General features: G+C 35.1%; 1 protein-coding gene across 1 annotated transcript in view; it reads left to right on the top strand.

Moving 5' to 3' along the window:
* The window catches only part of LOC139974276 (uncharacterized), a 75,398-nt gene extending 56,875 nt beyond the window's left edge, over positions 1-18,523 (top strand). Inside the window, exons 2-5 of the mRNA XM_071981291.1 lie at positions 8,943-9,227; positions 11,260-11,376; positions 11,598-11,706; positions 15,197-18,523. Of these exons, the coding sequence (XP_071837392.1) occupies positions 11,283-11,376; positions 11,598-11,706; positions 15,197-15,692 (699 nt within the window). The 5' untranslated portion in view covers positions 8,943-9,227; positions 11,260-11,282 and the 3' untranslated portion in view covers positions 15,693-18,523. The remainder of the gene's footprint in view (positions 1-8,942; positions 9,228-11,259; positions 11,377-11,597; positions 11,707-15,196) is intronic.
* Positions 18,524-20,459: the final 1,936 nt, after the last annotated feature.

Genomic DNA, 20,459 nt, shown 5'->3' with positions numbered 1-20,459 from the left:
TATCTTTTTTTTTAAACACCCATAATTCAAATCCATAAGCTTGCTGGACGAGTTTAAGAATCTACAGACAGGAAAAACTATTGTAATGAACGTAGCAAGAATATGTCTAAATTAGGTGACCTATTCTTCTGTCATCTAGGCTGTCATTTCTATCGCGTGCTGTTCCATTCAACACTCTATCCGCCGAAAAAGACTAGGATCCGATCTTGTCAGTTTTTTAACATGTAGTTAAGAACCCGTTTACGCAGATAATATGTCAGTTGAGAAAACAGTTGAGAAATTTGCATCAGATGGCAATCGTCGGATAGCTCTCGCCTTCTCTTATTAGGCTAACTTAAACATTTACTAGCTACAGTTGTATCAAAGACAATTACTGGCTATAGTTGTATCAAAGACATTTCTGGCCTATCTTTGTATCTACAAGTATCAGAAGTTGAAAAGTAAGACATACTCTGTACATGTACCTTGCTAATTTTAATACATTATGTAGTATTGAATTACGTACTATTTTCAATCGGTTGTTTTGTGGGTTTACAAGTGATATTGAATGAGGTGTCTCAAGTTAGCAAGAGGCCAGGGAACCAGAATGAACACTCGGGAAGGGCTGTTTCCGGCCATCTGGGGGGTTTGTAAAACCAACAATTTTCTTGTACGCTCCGCGCCAACCGATGGTGGCGCTCCGCTCAGATAGTCGTGCATACAACTTGTAAATCCATATCAATCGCAAAAAGTGCTCCCCCCCCCCTTTCAAATTCCTGGCTACGTCGCTGATCAGATCATCAGAAGCAATACGGTGCGTAACTTAATAGAAATGTAGAATGATTTTATTTCCTCAAAAGTAACTTGCTTGTACATTGCAACTTAAAAGACGCAATTCCCTTGAAACCCCTCAATGCCGATTTATGGGTTGTATCGAATAAAGCTGCATGGGGCGCTATCACTCCTTACATGGTATGCAAAGCACTGCAGGCCGCTGTCTGGCGCGCCAGCAAGTTAAGATGGTTTTTTGTATGGAGTTTTAAGAACTGTTCTCTGTTTGTTTTCTTTCCTTAGGTTTAGGAATAAAGGAACTCCTAATATGCTCATATTATTTTTGTTTATTATTTGTAGGTATTAAAGGACAAAGTAAAGTAGAATGTTTTATACTGGGCCATTAAACAACCCCGTCAACACCACCCCCACCCCTCACCCCCACCCACCCCACCCCTCCCCACACAGACACATATACCTCCATCTTTAACCCCCTTTCTCTGCCGCTCTCGCCACCAATATATACCTCTTTATTTATAACCTTGATTCTGTTTTACGCGACAATATGATGTAGAAGCGGGCAAAAAACTTATAATTTAGTTTGTAGATTCTTGTCAATTATTATTATTTTTTTTTTTTCGTTCATACCAGACACAATTCTTTTCTCTCTGTATATAAAATAATCCACCATGACAAAGTTAAAGTACAAATATTTATTACCTCTGCGGTTCGCAAAACTTTCCCAAAAAATAGTCGGTATATACAATTTTATATATATTCATACTTTTGTCTCATTCCCACACTCAGATTCATACCGTACGAGTTTATCAAATCAAGTAAATTCATAAAAAACTTTCACTGGGTTTTATAATTTTATATGGAGCTCTTATTTTGTTGTCGTCCTGAGCTTTTGTCGAAGCCGGTTCTAAAAAGTCGAATTAAGTTTTTTGCTTCAATGAATAAATGAAATCAATTATAAGTTTGACGTTTTTCAATTTTTTCCCCCTTTATGTTGAGAAAACTGGGTCTTATCATAAAAGCCTGCGCGCAATTTAAGCGAGGATTCTCCCCCATATTTAAGTAGTAAATTGGACAATTAAATTAATATATTTCTATTCGCCAAAAATATGGAAGGAAATTTCTGGCTGCATTTTATATGATGGGTTGGTAAGATGTCATTTTTGACACCTCTGATCTTTGCAGTTTGCTGGGTGCTTTTCTTTTCTTTTTTTTTCTCGATAAAACTAAGAAAAAGTTGCTTCCGTTCTGATTGAGAATTCCAGCAAGTAACCAATCATTATTACTTTATATATAATTCACTGTTGGATACAGCCTATTCATATTTAAAAGTTAACCATCATTTATTTTCTCGCACCTGTAAGCAGATTTTCTACGAAAAATTCAAAATGGTTTAAAATGTTCTCTCTTGCTACATTTTGTGCACCACGGGCACCCAAATAATACTATCATTATATGAAATCATATTTAGTAACGTAGCTAACAAAGACGGCCCTTTGTTTGGTCCTTGGCACTTGGCACTGAGCACTTGGAAGGATCTATATCAGTTCAAGGCTTATGTTGATTATGTCAATATTATGAATATATATATATATATATATATATATATATATATATATATATATATATATATATATATATATATATATATATATATATATATATATATATATATATATATATATATATAGTAGAATACCGTGATTTCGCGTGTGACATAAATGCGCGTAGTTTGTTATAAATAAGTAACATATAGCTGCACTTATAGACACTGTATAAGATTGTTGTGTTCTTTAGTCAAATTGCGACCATTTTTTCAATCCCAATTTTAAACTACAAATCCTTAACGATAACGCCCAAAAGTCCCACAGTGAAAACTGAGAAACACCAAATTTGTATTGGAGACACTTCCGTGGAATATATCACCCAGTCACCGGAAATATACAAACAACTTCAACGCATGCGCGAAGTGTAGTTTGACTCCCGACCTTTGGCTAGTATACCGGTATAACTCTTTCCATTTCTGGCGAAATCTTGTCAATACATCGATGAAATCACATTGCCAAAGGACAGTACTAAACCACTGAGCAAACTGACATCAAGATTGTCATCACCGTTATCAATGGCATTACTATCGCATAACTACCGTTTACCGTCATAGGCCTATATATATTGCATGTGAACTGTGAAAGTGCCGTAGGCCTATCCTTTAGCTATTACGTAATACCGTCATAGGCCTATATATATTGCATGTGAACTGTGAAAGTGCCGTAGGCCTATCCTTTAGCTATTACGTAATACCGTCATAGGCCTATATATATTGCATGTGAACTGTGAAAGTGCCGTAGGCCTATCCTTTAGCTATTACGTAATACATTCAATGGGCCTACATATGCTTTAACCATTGAAACAATTAATATATCATGAGACGATTAAAAGTATGCTTTCTCATTGACTATGGTCTGTTGTGACAGTTAACACAAAATAAACAAACAAATAAACAAAGAACAGTATATTTTTGCCATAGTTCTTCTTCTTATTTTGTTTATGGGTGACCGGAAATGTATAGATTACTGTCTTGTACAGTAGTAGCCCCTAAGTTAATGCGACGGACTTTAATCAAACCAGACCGACGTTTTGTAGTGTCATTTGTAAATGACTATAGTCCGGCAAGAAAACAACTTCACATAAACAAGTCATTTTTCTTTCGCTGTTTATTTATATAAACCATTTTGTAAATTAGTCCACTTTGTTGGTTTCTAGTATTTATCCTATTCCGATCAATAAGCCTGTAGAATTCCCTACATAGCCGTTCTGGGAATTAGTTGTTGTGAAAACAAGAAGAAGAAACAGTCAACCCGAACAAACGTTGTCACAAGCATTCGTCCCCTTTGGGCTCCTTTGCTATACTTGTACCAGTAGTTCTAAGCCCACGCACTCAGACTTTGGCTTTAAAATATATATGTCAAAACAAGAAAAGATATCTACCAGGATGTGACGTCATCAGTGATGTTCGATGGTTTCTTTGATCTGTGATTTGAGAATCAAGCCATTTACTTCCTCCTTATTACCGATTTACAGATTAGTCGCAATCCATTGAGACCACAATATCGTTAATTCAATGGCCAAATGAAGGTGTTATGAAGGTGTTATATATATATATATATATATATATATATATATATATATATATACATACATATATATATATATATATATATATATATATATATAAATATATTTATATATATATATTTATATTATATTTATATTTATATATATATACTTATATTATATATATATATATATTTATATATATATATATATATATATATATATATATATATATATATATATATATATATATATATATATATATATATATATATATATATATATATATATATATATATATATATATATATATATATATATATAGCCTCTGGCTATGGCGTACACTAAAGTCACACGAAATTAGCTTACACGAACATGTGGCATATACAGTTAGATATATTTATAAAACAAACACACACTTAACCACCCATTAAGTTAATCTGATTTATTGTGTCAGTCACAAACTGGTGGTCGATGGTATAAGAAATATCGACATTAACCACACACACACGCAAAAATACACATACAAATTCTAAACAGAACGTATTATGAATAAAAAGCTCACGATATTATAGTATTTCTATTATTCTTGAGTTATGTTTGCGTTTCACCAGATTTGAAAGTTCAGTTGTATCTACATTACACACAATATATCTCCAATTGTTATTGTAGGTCTATTTTTATTTTAAATGTCGCAGGAGAATTATACAGCGCAATCAATTCAATATGACATAATTGAACGTTGTAGAGCTTATTGATACACCGTGTGTGGTTAAGAGTTTGCTTGCAATGGATTACCCCCATGTAAGAACTCTATAAGTTTATTATGTAAGTGACATTTTAAATCTTTGGCACATTTCAATAGATTGATTAATTTTGTTGTTTTCTATGGTCATTAACAGCATCAATTTCGAACTCAATCGGCCAACGCTTCCTTCAAGAAATGAAATCAAAATAAATGTAATATGATGTGATGTGAAGTGACATAATGTTATGCTATGAGATGCTATGGTATGCTATGCTATATGATAGGCCTATATGCTATACGATGCCAATATTATCATTAGGAATCGGAAGGGCGCGGTGGCTTGGTAAAACCCGTCCACGATCTGTATATTTATATATCTATATATTTATCGTTATATAAAGTCAAAATTACCCACAAGTTCCCAATTATAACATTCTGTTATGTGTTTATATGTTTGGCTACATGTAGTCAGTATAAACTAAACAAAAAATAAAACTGTTGCCGGAAAATATGAACTAAATATCGTCCGAAAAAAATACAACCATCGTTTTAACAGACATGCGTAAATCAATTCACATCAAATCATAATCCATATTGTATATCTACAGTGATTATAATATAGTTTATTTAAGAAATATTTCATACCTGGATATTGAAATATTTGTGCAATATTAGCCTCTTTAGCAACCGCAGTGGTTAATTTGGGAATCTAAGAGATGATAGATACAAACCATTTATTTGACCTATTTTTTTTTTCTCCATATTTTGCCGTGATGTGAAGATTACGTTAAGTGTTTACACTGGTTTCAAATCATATTTTTTTCACGTCATCTCTGATTTCGAATGTAGCATGGAAACATATTTCTATGGTGACGTCACTGTTACGTTTTAAGTACATTCCGGTATGGTTATTACTATGTTTTGCCCATCTAAATATTGTATTGACTTTCTGTACAAAGGCTTACAATGAAAGCGATGTTAGTTATATTGAAATTACGTGTCATTACCTAGGTAACAGGGAAAATCACGACTGACATGTACAAGGAAACTAACTCGCAGCTTACACATAGTATGACTGAAAGGCAAACATATAGGCCGCACGAACTAGACTGTTGTGTTTGTCGGTTGCTATGGTAACACCACCCACTATATATTCGTATTCCACAGTTAATTCCTCCATTGACTTATACATTAAATTCGTCACTTTCTAAGACCGCTATATAGAGAGACGATTTCAACTGACATGTCTTACCTATCACGTGATAGGATTGGCTTATCAGAGAACATTCAAATTAACCCATGCATTGTTAAGAGTTTAAACTATAAGAGTTGGAAGTTTAACAGGCATGGCACAACCCTAACCCATCTGCCAGCTCTTCGTCTCGGATTCTTTCTATTTTTTCACCCAGGAATTTCTAAAAGGTCTAAAATCACAGGTTTAATCCCCCAGCTTGTTAGGCCACCAGTCTAGTTTATGTCAACCTCTTCAACATACACGCATAAAATAAAAGGATGATGAATCTAAACTTGCTGAAATATTTAATTCAGTAGGTCCAGTTAACAGTTAACCTTATATTACTATAATGTTGGTATCGTACATAATGACAGGCAATTGCATATTAAGAAGGGAACGAGTATTTATTAACTTAAGCGTTTGTAAAGGTCCGCCGTACTGTAATGCAACGAGCGTGCATCATAAATATATGATACAGCACAGAGAACGACTGAAGCCAACACGAGACATGCCTCGTAGTAAACTTCATCAAGTTAGATCCAAATTTAAACTTATAAATCCATTAATTATTTATTATTAAATCCATTGGCTAACTTTAATACTTTTCATATATTCCTAATGGGTTTACAACTTACAGCTTCATATGTAAACGCTAAAGTTACACCTTGCACATCAAGGGCTTTTGCGGCCACAAAGAGCGAGGGTAAACTATTTTTGTGGGTGGAATTTTGTTGGTCACTAGGGCTGCATTGACGCGCTCGTCATCATATATATCGCCCTCTGTTCAAAATGTGCAACACCCCCCCAAACCTTTCAGCTCTTTCCTGTTTCGTAATGTGTAATTTCCAATTATGCTTTCTATCACGCTGTTCGGTACTGCATTTCCCGCATAAACGGTTAAATGGCGTTTCCCTGTCGTTAGAGTTCCTTTAGGAACTCTACCTGTCGTCAGAATATGCCGCCTTTTATTTAATTCTACTTTTGATTTTTGATTTATGCTTTAAGAAAGACATTTTATTAACCGTTGTCAATTATGGTTAAGATCATATGCAGTGTCTGTTCTCTTCAGTATACGGTAAAAGTTTATATAGATCTCTCAGTAACCTTTAACCAAGTTCATAATGTAGTAGGCATATTTACTTCACTCAGTATAGGTATACCTGTATATACCAATGGGCACTAATGTATCACATAGAGCACATGTCATTAATGTTACACACAAACCAATACAACGAATTCAAATAAACAGAAATATATAAAGCTTCACAAAGATTTTGTATTTATAATTGCTTCGAGATTTACACTCATAGAAATGACAACACTAACTTGACGTTGAATTTAACGATTTGCAATGTTCATTGTAGGGCTCGTTATTATAAAGAAAGTTTACAGATTTCCGTTCATCTTTCATTTCCTTTTTGAAGCATTAACATTTGACTTACAAAATCATCCATTAAGCACCCCCCCCCCCACTTGGTCCTCACCCTTACACCCACCCTTACACCCACCACCCACCTCCCACAAGCACGCACACGCACTCGCACAAGCATACACACACAAAACAAAGTAGAAATTTAGTCAAATTGAAGGTTAAAATAAAGAAAAAAAGCCTCCTTGCTTTGACGAGCCGTTCGAATTGGAAAATATTACTCAAGCGCTTGCTCTGTGACGTAAGTTTACTATATGCAAACAATATATATAGAGATGACATTTGACATTTGCAACGTGAAAAATCCTCCATGATAGGCACTGGCTGCCCTTGAAATTTCCATTAAAGTTTATTTTAGTATATTTCGACCCGATTTATTTCCTGCTATAAATTGTCAGAAGTTTCCAAAACAATTAAGGTTGCGTCCTACAAAGATGAAGAGGGGTTAAGTTAGATTCGTGCGTCTGTAAGGCAAGACTTTTCTGAAAAAGGGTAGGTAAGATTTGAAATTGGATGGTAAAACAAACACGTTTGGACAGTGGGGAAGTCCGGATGGAGGGGACGGGGCGGGGGGGGGATACACTGTCAGTGACTATTTAAGTACTCTGAGTTCTGAATCTCCAAGTCGTTTCATTTGTCCATAGGCTACTTGTATATCCTCCTATGGTACGGTATGTCGTGAACCGAAGACTTGTGTCGTTTTACAAATTTGTTCTTTGCTGGGTAGGCTGCAATCTCAGACATCGCAGTAGTTTGTAAAATCATGTATAGTTTCACATGCAAGTGAAATGTGCGGAATGCTCTTTTAAGCTTAGGCTCGATGATGATGATGATGATGATGATGATGATGATGATGATGATGATGATGATGATGATGATGATGATGATGATGATGATGATGATGATGATGATGATGATGATGATGATGATGATGATGATGATGATGATGATGATGATGATGATGATGATGATGATGATGATGATGATGATGATCAATACTACGCTATACACGCAATTTGTATTTAGTGGCAACACATGGCCATACATGGCAATACATGGGGACAATACATGACAATACATGGCAATACACGCCAAACTTCTCGGTCGCTCAAGCTGCAGCTGACTCCCCATACTCGTCAGAAGATAAGCAATTAAAATGACGTATCTGACATTTCTAATACATATAAAATGTAACACTTAAGGATATAGAAAGTAAACAAACTGTTAAGGCAAGTGTGAGCTCGTGAAAAGAGAATATGTGTTTTCGCAAGAAGATTGGGGAACTTGATATAATGCTTGAATTATACAAATTTACATAACGTAATTTATATAATGTAAGTAAACAATACATGCCATTCAATTAACTTCCGTTCCAGTGCCGTGCCCAACCTCCCTCACGCCCGCCACCCCCCCCCCCCCCCCCCGCCTCACTCCCTCCTCCTCACTTCCTCACTTCCTACTTCCCTCCCTGACGACAAAAGAAAAATAAAGGAGAAACCCTGGTTCAGTTAAAAGTCTCATGACACTAGAATAATATTTTATGATTTCTAAATGATAAATGACGCGGCTACTAGTGGTCAGCTCTATTAGGGTGTTCCTTTAAGCTGACTTCGTGATTTTAATGACTACATCCTCATTTTTTTCTACAGATGATACCCTCAAATTGCGTGCTTAAGTTACAGTTACTTAAGTATGACACACTAGTACCCTCGATTCCGTGTGGATGTGTATAAGGTAAAATATTAAGGAGACTCAGCTCAATAAGTATACTTAATGAAAGTTGCCATCTTAATTACAACATGAAGGATGTCACATTGAGAGGAATTGACATTAGATCCCTCTCCAGTTTTATATTAACATATCTCTGCAATGATCCAGATATTGTGAGACAAGGATGTTCGAAGCGCTCGTAAATACGAGTAGGAGTTTAAAAGGTATGTATTTATTTATGTATTTATGTATTATGTATGTATATCATGGGCAGATATTATCAAATGTTAAACAATATTCTTACACACGGTTGTAGTATTATTTTGCAAGGTTAGATATTAACTTTGTTGGTGCGTTTTCACTCTATAACATTATAAACAGTGGCGTAGGAAGGTACTTTTGAGTGGGGGGGGGGGGCTGAAGACTGATGGCCGGCCTGGGGGAGGGGTCTAAGGGGAGGGGGTGCCCCCTCCCCTTTGGATTTTTTTTGCATTTCCAGGTGGCCTCAGATGCAATTTGGTGCAATATATCACACTTCAACAACCACTCCATTTTGTAAAGAATTTTGCATTTTCACCTAGCCCTAGATGCAATTTGGTGCTTCAAATGAGATTTTTTTCTCATTTGGAAATGAAAAAGGGGTTTTCTGACTTGCGGAGCGGGGGGCGGAACGATACTTCCGCCCCCCATATTTTTCACTGGGGGCTGGCGCCCCCCCCCCCCAGCCCCCCCCGGTTCCTACGCCCTTGATTATAAAAAAAATGTTTTATCGCAATGCAGTTCTCTTCCAAAATAGAATGAATAAATTTCATTATTGCACACCTAAATATCAGAACAATCTATGAAGTTGTGCATTAAAAGCAATCTAATTCGTTTAATAAGTTCTGTAGGTTTGGTTAAATTTCAAATGATTTATTTTTCTTAAAAAATCTCCAACTATTTGTTCTATGTCAATGTCTTGCTAATATTTTGAAATATTTAAATTAGGTTGTCAAGAGGTCAGTAAAATGACGTCATGTCCTCGATAAGAAGTATGATTAATTCATTGCAGTCTACGTCTTAACACATATTACCTATATTACGAGGCAACCAATCCACCACACACCTTCAATCTGTAGCGACGCCAGCATGAGCAATTTGGGACGGGGTTATGTAGTTCAGGGCGTTCTCAATGTTCTTGCATGCTCTGAATACAACTCATATTTTCTAAGCTATTACCTTTGTAGGGACATTGTAAATTTTCCCACGAATGGTGATTTCACAAAGCCGAAGGAGCTATAAAAATTCTGCCGTTCCTGATTAACTTTTGATTTATTCTTTCGACGGTTTCTTTATTGCCCGAGTAAATCTTTTAAATTCTTCCTAGTGCTGATTAAGTTGTTTTAACTTTACAAAAAAGTCATTATTCCAAGAGCTATTCAATCCTCGTTTCCTTTGAGACCGATTGTAGCGCAAATTGTTTAAATTATCAAGAGAAAAGGAAACGAGGATAATATTTTCTTTACATTAATGACATAAAAAACGACTTCTTATCCCTCATTTCCCGGTTTTTCAACAAAAAGGTACTATTTCTTTAGTTTTCAACAATAAAGCATAACACAAGGATCCTTATTAATTACAAAATGGGAAGGAGGGGCAATTCTAATGTATAAAAGAAAACGGAGGCTTTTCACCTCTGGAATTTTTCTTTACACTTAACGTTGTCACTTTTAACAAGCTATCATGTTACATATTCAAAAAATCATTTGATACCCGTATAGAAGTCTGACTAATCTGTGTAGTTAAACATGTTGTCTGCTTCTATTTAGCCAGTCAAATCCATTCATATAAACCTTAAGTTTGAAGTTTACTCTCAGAATTTTGACTTTCCTGGTTTAATTTTAGTGGATTTAAAGTAACAGATTATGTTTTCCATGCATTTTTTCACTCCTTCATTGGTCAAAGGTCAAGGATCGAGCATATGGCAGCGCCTATGTACAACGCATATTGTATATAGCTACATATCACTACCCTGCTATAATATGCTATATATTACTGCGGAGAAATATCGTATACTTGCAACAACTGAAAAAAAAAACATATGTTAATACATATGAATCATCGGTTTTGTTCGTTATATTCATTTATTTATTTTATTTACTTTTCACGTTACTTTCTAACAAATATATTCTACCGTATCAGGCTTTCAACGTATGTACATGCTATATGGTCAGCTGTGATAATTGTATAACTTCTCTTTATCATAATTTTGATAAGGTTGCACTTTACCATAAAAGGAAATGGCGTCTCGGGGCAATATAACAACCCAAGCTACGGAAATGAGACTTGATGACCCTACGGAAGTACCAGGTGAACTTATGAAGATTAAATCCGGTAAGTGTAATATAGTTTGATATGTATCGTGAAAGATCAATAATTTCGTCAATTAAATTTAATCTAATTATCTCATCCGTGAAAATTTCAGTATATGATTTTTTTCATATTTCGTCTGATGCACCGGCAGAGATTTTTCAAATTTATTGTGAGCATGACTGCTTTTGCCTAAAAAAATCATAACAATTATTGACTAATCGATTGGTTGATTTATCTTACAGTTCCGGAAGTGACGTTGTGTTACGTGTTTTCTCTTGCCTCTGTCACCCTGTTGTTCTGCCTCACCCTGGTAGCAGCCATCGTCATATTTAGTTTGCTACGTAAAATTCGGTAAGCTCAATCTGTTATACCACATACCCAAACTAATATAATATAACATAGTTACAAATTAAAAACCAAGGAAGGATGTAATGAATGAAATTTTGCTCAAAACAACAACGACAACAGAATCCTCATTTGTTATCGTGCTGGGGACTATTTTTATTGTTGAAATTCAGTCAGGGAAGAATAAGATTACTGCTACGAGTGTTCACACCCCTTTCAACCTTACGAAAAAAAAATCGAAGTATCGAGTATTTATAAGCACAACTTTACGTTAAGAGTTAAATTTAGACCTAATTTATAGTGCAAACCCTAGTCCCCTACATAGGAGTCGGTAACAGCCATACCAGGGTCACGAAGCAGGGGTGGCCCTTACTTCACTCGAATCCTCGATCCCCTATGGCCTTGTCATAAAATGTTCGTATACCCCTACCACATCGGAGGGCGGAGGGAAATTTGCCCCTCTCATCAACCCTCCTTCAGCACCTTTTGAAATCTTGTGCACGCCATTTTGGTCAGAGAAGTATATGCACGAACAACCAAAATACACAGAGAAGTTAAGCAATACAGGCAATCTAGAAACGGTACAATATTATTCGAAATTGACACCCACCATTTATAGCATTATTTTGCAAATAAAATCTAAATAGTAACGCATATATTTTAGCAACTTCTTAAATCGAAATTGTATATTTTTGCAGTATTTTACTTCTTCTTCGTTTACCTTTGTTCAATAAGAGTCAACAATTCTCGAGAGAAATGCATCAAATTCTGCACTCCCGGAGCAAAAATGACGTTTTAGGGAAATTCGTGGTAATATCAAAATATTTGACAAATATGAAATTTCTTTAAGGTTTGAAGGAGAAACAAGTATTGTCAGAGCATTTGAATAATTACAGTGTTGTTTTAGAGTTGTGTAGCGTGAAGCGCCGGTGCATTGCTGCATATAACACAAAGAGTGTGTTTGTACTGCATTCTGCTAAAATAACGTTTTATAAGATCAAAAAACAGAAATCGCATAGAATTCAGTTTACTTCAAGACTGCAATTCACATAATTTTTTTGCAAAAACATCTAGTTTTTTTTCTTTGGTTCAACAAATGCAGATCATCTGTACCTCTGTAAACTTAAAGAACTTTACGCATTGCCTTTTTTTCTCAATAAGATCCTCGTATTGAGTTCATTTTACTCCGAGATTTCCCCCCAAACTTTGTTTAGAGTTTGTGATCCGCCCCTCCGCCCCCAGACAAAATGGTTTAGATGTCAAATAGTAAAGGTTTAGGCATATTTAGACCATAAGTTATTTCTATCATTAGCTCTATACGTGCCCCCCCCCCCCCCCTGCAACGAATTGTCCATATATGGGTTTTTTTCTGTAACGACTAACTGTAAGTTTTGCATTGTTTGTAATGATAAGACTTTGAATCAATGTGTTAACTTTCAAAAGCTCTTCCTTAATTTTTTGTTTAAATATTTGATGATACCTTTAAGCTTGATAACAAGCTGAAATATTTTCTTTTCTTCAGTATAAAACAACTGATTATAAAAGCGAATGGGCCTCAAATGAATATGTAAAAATACAAAACCGTTTGATGTGTAGCCTCAGACTAATGTTGTTATCATCAAATGTATACCTTTTGTCGGAAAGAAAATGAATAAAATGAATAAAGTTCAGTATTTTGTTTTCTCATCTCAGAGATGCAACAGGATAATCATAAAAGTATGAATTGAACTAATGGTATTTCTTTCCAATTTTGCTTTAAGCTACCATCGTTGGGATACCTTCAAATTACAAATAATAAAAATAATAAAAATTTTAATAAAAACAACAACAGGACTGTTATCAATGTTATTGTTTCTTCCGCTTCCAGAAAGAAAATGAAATAATGTAATTAATATGTAAAGTTGATATAAGAGTATAACGTTCACACCATTTTGAATAGGCCATTGAAATAATAGCCAGTAACCTCACTTATGATTGCCCTATACCCAAATAACTCACTACGTTGCTGTCGCTTGGATATAAGTCCATTCCTGAAATAAGATATGAGACATATATACACAAAACACAAACACGCAGGCTAACAACTTTTATACTCTTATATCTCTATAAGAGGTTACTTAGTGGTATATTTTTGCTTTCAATGAAAACACTCTCCTCCGGCATATACCGACTTAGACGATAGTTGTGAATATATTTACATCTTGAAGACACCTGTCAAGCCGCAAATTTTTTGTGAAGTAATATCTTGCGGCATTCGTATTTTACTATCTCTGTTTAGAATCAAGTTTGACCGATGCCGGCATAGCCTGAGGGAAACATTGGATTCATATTCTGATTTCCGACGAAACAGATGTAGTTTTTCATGATGAAGTATTTTCCAAAATACTTGTAACTGAGATGTAGAAACGTTAAACAGAGATATGGAAATTAAACCTCGTCATATGATATTCTGTGATTTTTAAGGGTTTTTTGCAATTGTACTTTAAGATGACTTTTTTAAATAGAAAGGTAAAAAAAGGAAGTAGAAAAAAACGTGTGGAATCGGATTGAATTATGGTATTACTATTATTATTATACGAAATTTGATGATTCGTTACAAAAAATCTTAGAAATTTGATCATAAAAATTAAGACTATTTTTTTTTAATCAACTTCAAAGAAAATCTTTCCCAGATTACGAAGGATATATTAAAGTGTTGCTACAATGTAGGAAAGAGTTAAATTAATAACCTTGGAAATAGAATCAGAAAATATATCCACAAGCAATTGAGACAGGGTGACGGTTAAACATGATCTTAAAGTAAAATTAAAAATTCAATTCTTGTAGGGTTTTTATCTCTTGTTCGCGTTCAGTTTCCATTTACAACGGCAGGAAAATACAGTTTGTGTGAATTGCATCAAGTTAAACTACATGGATGTCAGATGGAGGCCATCATTGCTGGTACTTAGTATTACAGTACTGCATATTAATGCTTTTATAAATATTTATAAAGTATATATAACATGGATGTAACTTAAAGCAGTCTATGTACATGAAATATGTAAGTGTATTTGGATATATATATGTATATTTATATGTATTTGTATATGTATATTTATATGTATATGCATATTTATATTTATATGTATTTGTAGTTTTATATGTATACCTGAATATATATGTATATTTATATGTATTTGTATATGTATATTTATTTGTATCTGTAGGCTATATTCATATATATATATATATATATGTATATATATATTTATATATATATATTTATATGTATATGAATATATGTATATTTATATGAATATGCATATGTATAAGTATATGTATATGTATATATACATATTTATGCATATGTATATATATATATATATATATATATATAGTACTTAACTAACTGCCTCTAACTTCCCTCAACCGACCCACCTTTATTCTGTTATAATAATAAAAAAGTTTCATAAGCCTCGTACCTTCTACTATTTCAACTGTTTTATAATATTAACAGACAGATGACAATGAACATGCATCCTTATGAAGAAATTTACGCAACACGTTCAGAGATAAGCACCATGGACTCGGCAGCCGTTCGTTTTGTAACTGCCAGTGGGACATTGAAACGATACCATCGTAATTCTGGTCTCAATGGTCGCCGTCTTAGCAACTTTTCAAGTATCTATGCCGAGATCAGCGAGACCGGTGATCGCCGTTCGCTTCGCCAGATTTTATCCAATTCCTTCGTGGATGGAAACCAAAACTTATTGAAATTTGCTAAGGGAACAACAAACGAAGAGAAAGTGTTTCGAGTAAACAGCAAATTGTTTAACGATGAAAGCGGCTGGACTGAAAATATTTTGTATGAACCCGGCAGTTTAGATTATGAGACGGATGGCGATATGGTTACTATAAAGAGGCGCAATACCATGGCTCAGCATGTTATTGGAAAAGCTAGATACGTGGATATTGTGCGGACCGCCTGCCATGGACGACGAAAAACAATGTAGTAATTAGCGAAAATTAACATCATATAATGTAACATAAATAACTGAATATTCATTTTTAATTAAATTTATTTTTTAAGCTGTTTTATATCTTAAAGGACAACATATACCAGCACAAACATCACTTGGAAAAGAATGTTATCTTTAACACGTTGTAGCAGTTACGTTTGGAAACGACGATAGAGGGCGCAGTTCATTGTTATCCAAACGATGACTATAATTCACCTATTTATAGAGAGTGGTGACTGTGGAAAGGGGGCAACCGTAGTGAGGTAGTTCAAAAAGGTAGTAAATTTTAATCACTGAATTTATATGAAAACTACAAAAAAATTCTTGTTCCTGAAATAACTTATGCAAGTCTATATGCTAAGAAATATGATAACAAATTGTTATAGGAATATTACATATAACATTACATCACAATATGACTGCTTACACGGGCAACTGACGGGCAACTGACAAGGATATTATACACTGTATGTCACATAGTAAAAAATATCCCCCTCGGAGTTGAACCAATCGGAGGACATTCTACAAAACCACACCGACAATATTTAAGACCGGCTGAGACCCATTGAATATGTGTGTGAAAAGAAGGAATTAAATTTATGACTTTTCTGTTTTCTTGTTTGTGCAATTGAAGAAAGCAGTTGGTGTGAATTAATGGTTTCTTCTAGCCGCAGACTACCCCCACCTCTTTCCCCTCCCCTTACTGCTCATATGCAAATACTTGTTGGTGAGATACCGTATAATATCAATAACAAAAATCCTATATCACTGAATATTTTCTACTCAATTTCAGGAAGATGTCTCGTCTCCACATTTATAATTGGGAACCACATATGATATTTTGCACTTTCTATAAAATTATTTATACGGGGAAGGATCCCCAAATAATACCGCTCCTTTTGACCCCCGGTCCACAATCGTGCATGCAGCACGGTGGCCGCAGCTGATTCTTACACAATTCAACGGTAAAGTGAACTAAAAAAATGTATGTCTGACATTATTCCCAGAACGACGGTGTGGAAATTCAAACAAGTTTATCTCATGAATATTCATTGTCCTTGTCATGTTATGTCATATACATTTGTTTCCGTTCCTTCGTTTTCCTGTTTCGTGATAAGTTCTGAAAGTGACGTAATCAGTAAACCGAGCGTCGTATGGTCTAATGACTTAAAACTCATCTGTCAATATATTATCTTCTCTCAGATTAAACGACGTATTGGAATTCTGATATCAACCGTAACATAGGCCTTATTCTCGTTATATATGCATGAATATATGACAACGTTACAGTGTCAAAAATATTCTCTACAGAACAGTAACAAGAGATGCATGTGTCCCCGTTTAAACGCAACATAATACTGAAGTTTGTTATATATTTATTTCTTCGTAAGCGACCTTTGGGTTGATAAGATAAGTAATGTAACATTTGCGTCACCGGAATGGCGACACAATGTTTTTGCCTGTATTCAACAATTCTGAAAAGCGGATTTATCTGATAGCGCAATGAGGCTTTCCTTTTCCGGCTTGAGGGTTCACTTAGAGTCATATACGAAACAGAATTGTCAATTCTATATATCAAATGAGGCAATTGACGATACATCAATGTTATACGTGCAATTAATTATCATTTATACAATGATAAGGGAATCGCACATTACACAACTTGTCAAACATGTGACATTTGGAGGTGACCTGATTTCCACAGCCTATATATGAAAGGTTTGACTGAGTGCATGAGTCCTTTAAAATAAGATTTGGACACATGATTTCACTTCAAATCACCTTAAAGTCCCTTTAAAGACAGTCTATAGTATATTCCTAAGAAACTTGAATTTAGAGAATTTAGAAGAGAAGAAAAGTAAAGAAATGCAGAGGAAAAGAAAGAGTTATGACACTGAAGGTATGTCTCTCTAAATTCGTAAAATTGACTTTTCACTCTTAAAGATTGAATTTGTAATCTTTTGCAGAGTGATGTTAGCGACCAATCGGCTTAAATTGACTTTCAATCCATCATAAAAATGGACAAAATTCAGTCTTGAAAGATTGAAAGTCGGTGTTTTCAGATTGAAATTATCAATCTAACAGATTGATTTTTTCAATCTGAATTAGATCGGCCCTATAGGGCTTACGGAAGTGACAGTAAGTAACAGTATACTTTGTGACTTTGAGATGAGGAAAATGCGAACATTCTTGTTATTATCATTAGTCATTGTCCCTATAAAATGTTACTGCTTTTGAAGCGATGTTTTACAATTTGATTTGTTTCCTCCTACGTCATTATGACGTAATACCTTATATACTTCGTCACCTGACGTTAAACGTGCAGACTATATGTTTTTGTGTTGTAAACATGCCATGCCTCAAACCTGACCTACATTTCTACGTCGGATAAAGTGGGTATGAAACACTAGATTAATGAATATCAATTTTGAAATTCATATTAACTGTCTCAGATACACTCTTGAAAAACAATTGACGTGTACACTGGATACCGGTAACCAACATCCTATCGACGTGCTGCATGTATAAATTTCTTTGCAAGTTTTTGAAGATTAATTAAAGAATTGAAATGATCTTGCTGCGGTATACCCCTACGTCACCAAAGGCATCTAGATGGTGTATATACTTCGCATCGTATAAGCTCCTGATCTCCTAATTTTGTTTTATTTTTGTAGTTTTTATTCGATTTCGAGGAATAATGTAATTATGAATGTATAGTGATGGCATGCAGTTTAGCCGTCAGCATTTACGTGGCAAAATGTCGTAATGATTCGAGCAATAAGGAAAATATCATATTTTTTCCCAAATAAATCCTGTCAATTTTTACTTCTTTTGATCAAATGCCAGATCTTTTTTCTCTCTTCTCCCTTGTATATGGATATCATCTTCATCAGCGAATATTTAATCTGGTTGTAACCTAAGGACATTTCAATTAGGGTCGTTGAACGACGCAACGATTCATATACAGAGAAACTGGAGCAGACACAGGCAGACTTCCATTGACACATCCGGGCTTGTATTTATTATATAATTTGCTGTTGTTTTGTTTAGCTGCTGTTTACGCTTTATCCGTTTGTTTTTGTTTGTTTGTTTTGCTGTTGTTTTTGCTTTCGCTGTTGCTTTTAATGTTGCTTTGCTTTCACTATTTACTTTTACTGTTGCTTTTTGCTTCGCTTTTTACTGTTGCTTTTTGCATTTGCTTGTACTTGTGCTTTTGCTTTTGTTTTGTTTTTTGTGTCTTGTATTTTGTTTCTTTGTTCCTTTATCTTTATATAGTAAGTCTCAATGCTATTAACGGTACATATTCGATAAGCACACCCCACCCTCCTCTCCATAACGGATGGACGTCTGAGGGGGGGGGGAGGGAGGGGCGGGGGGAGAAACTTAAAGGGGATGTGAATTGACACTATGGTATGATGGATTCCAATCATATTGCTTTTACAAAGTTTTGCAGCTCCCACGCCCCCTCGACTTCAGGGTCGGAGGGAATTAGTTTTCAACAAGCAACACAAAATGATAAAGCTTGAGCAGTTGAGTGCAGAGAAACTGGGATTGTTAAGACTTCACTTTCTCATGGAGCCAATAGCTCTGTGGTTATTCTGACTAGCATTTGCTTTATACCTCGTACTAGGTATGTACGGCTGACAATTATCCATGCACCAAGTGTAGGCTACATATGCTACCAGCTTTCCTATATTAGGATACACTCCACAGAAAAAAAAACAGCTTATATATATGGTGAACAAGGCAGGTGGTTTAGATGGGAGTATAAGAATGGATTTTCACGTTCAAGATTTATTATAAGAGAAGTCCATTGGTCAGTAATTAGTTTGTACACTGAAGACCTACGAGTAGAGAACAGTACAGAGATTAAGGGTTTGTCGATGGAAGGAGGATGTAAGGAATGGGTAATAACTTAGACTGACTGCCGGACCCCACCATTTCCCCTGCTACGGTCATTCGAACACCTCCGATGTGATTCCAGTGTGGTGTAATTCTTTCATTCATTTCATAGCTAATGATTTCCATAAATTGCTTCGAAAGTACTCAATATACACTGCTAGGAAGATGAGCAAACCGGGATAACAAATTAAGCTTGCATTATTTAACTTAGTCATTTGTAGAAACCTATAGAACACATTTCAAAGAAGGTTATAGTGCGTTTCCCTTTTGGAAAGCCAGTCATTTCTTGTTGACGTTTAACCTTGTCCTGTCGATGTAGGCTGGACATAAGGGGCTATACGTAGGCTACAAGTATTGATCATATCCCTGGTACCAGAGGAAGAAAGAATCATATATTTGGGTAGAAGCCAAGAAATATTAAGAGCAATCTTCATTCGTTGATAGATAGATAGGCTACACTATCTAGTTTGTCATCAGCTGTAGATAATATGTCATGACGGTAATGTAGACCTATACACGATCTATATAGGCCTATATAGTATATATATATATATGGTATCGATATGAAGACAAAAAACGAAAGGTTATTGGCATAGGCTAACGGACGCATTTCCATTCCAGAGGAGAGGGATTGTGTGGATGGGGGTTCGGGAGCTATATTAGGCTTCGGACCCGGGCCTAGTAGGGGGCCCTGGGAAATAAGGCTTAGAGAATGATGTAATATCATATACATAATATTCTTAAAAAGAACGAAGACTACAATAGCGAGCCCACAGTGGTATTTCCCGATGTACTATGGATCTTGACACCCTGAGCATTTTAAAGGTCGGAGGGTGAGATAAAGGTCCATGCATATGT

This window comes from Apostichopus japonicus, chromosome 9, assembly GCF_037975245.1.
Source record: "Apostichopus japonicus isolate 1M-3 chromosome 9, ASM3797524v1, whole genome shotgun sequence".
Lineage (NCBI taxonomy): Eukaryota > Metazoa > Echinodermata > Holothuroidea > Aspidochirotida > Stichopodidae > Apostichopus > Apostichopus japonicus.
Note: the sequence above shows the minus strand (reverse complement) of the source record. Positions and strands in the feature narration are given on the sequence as shown.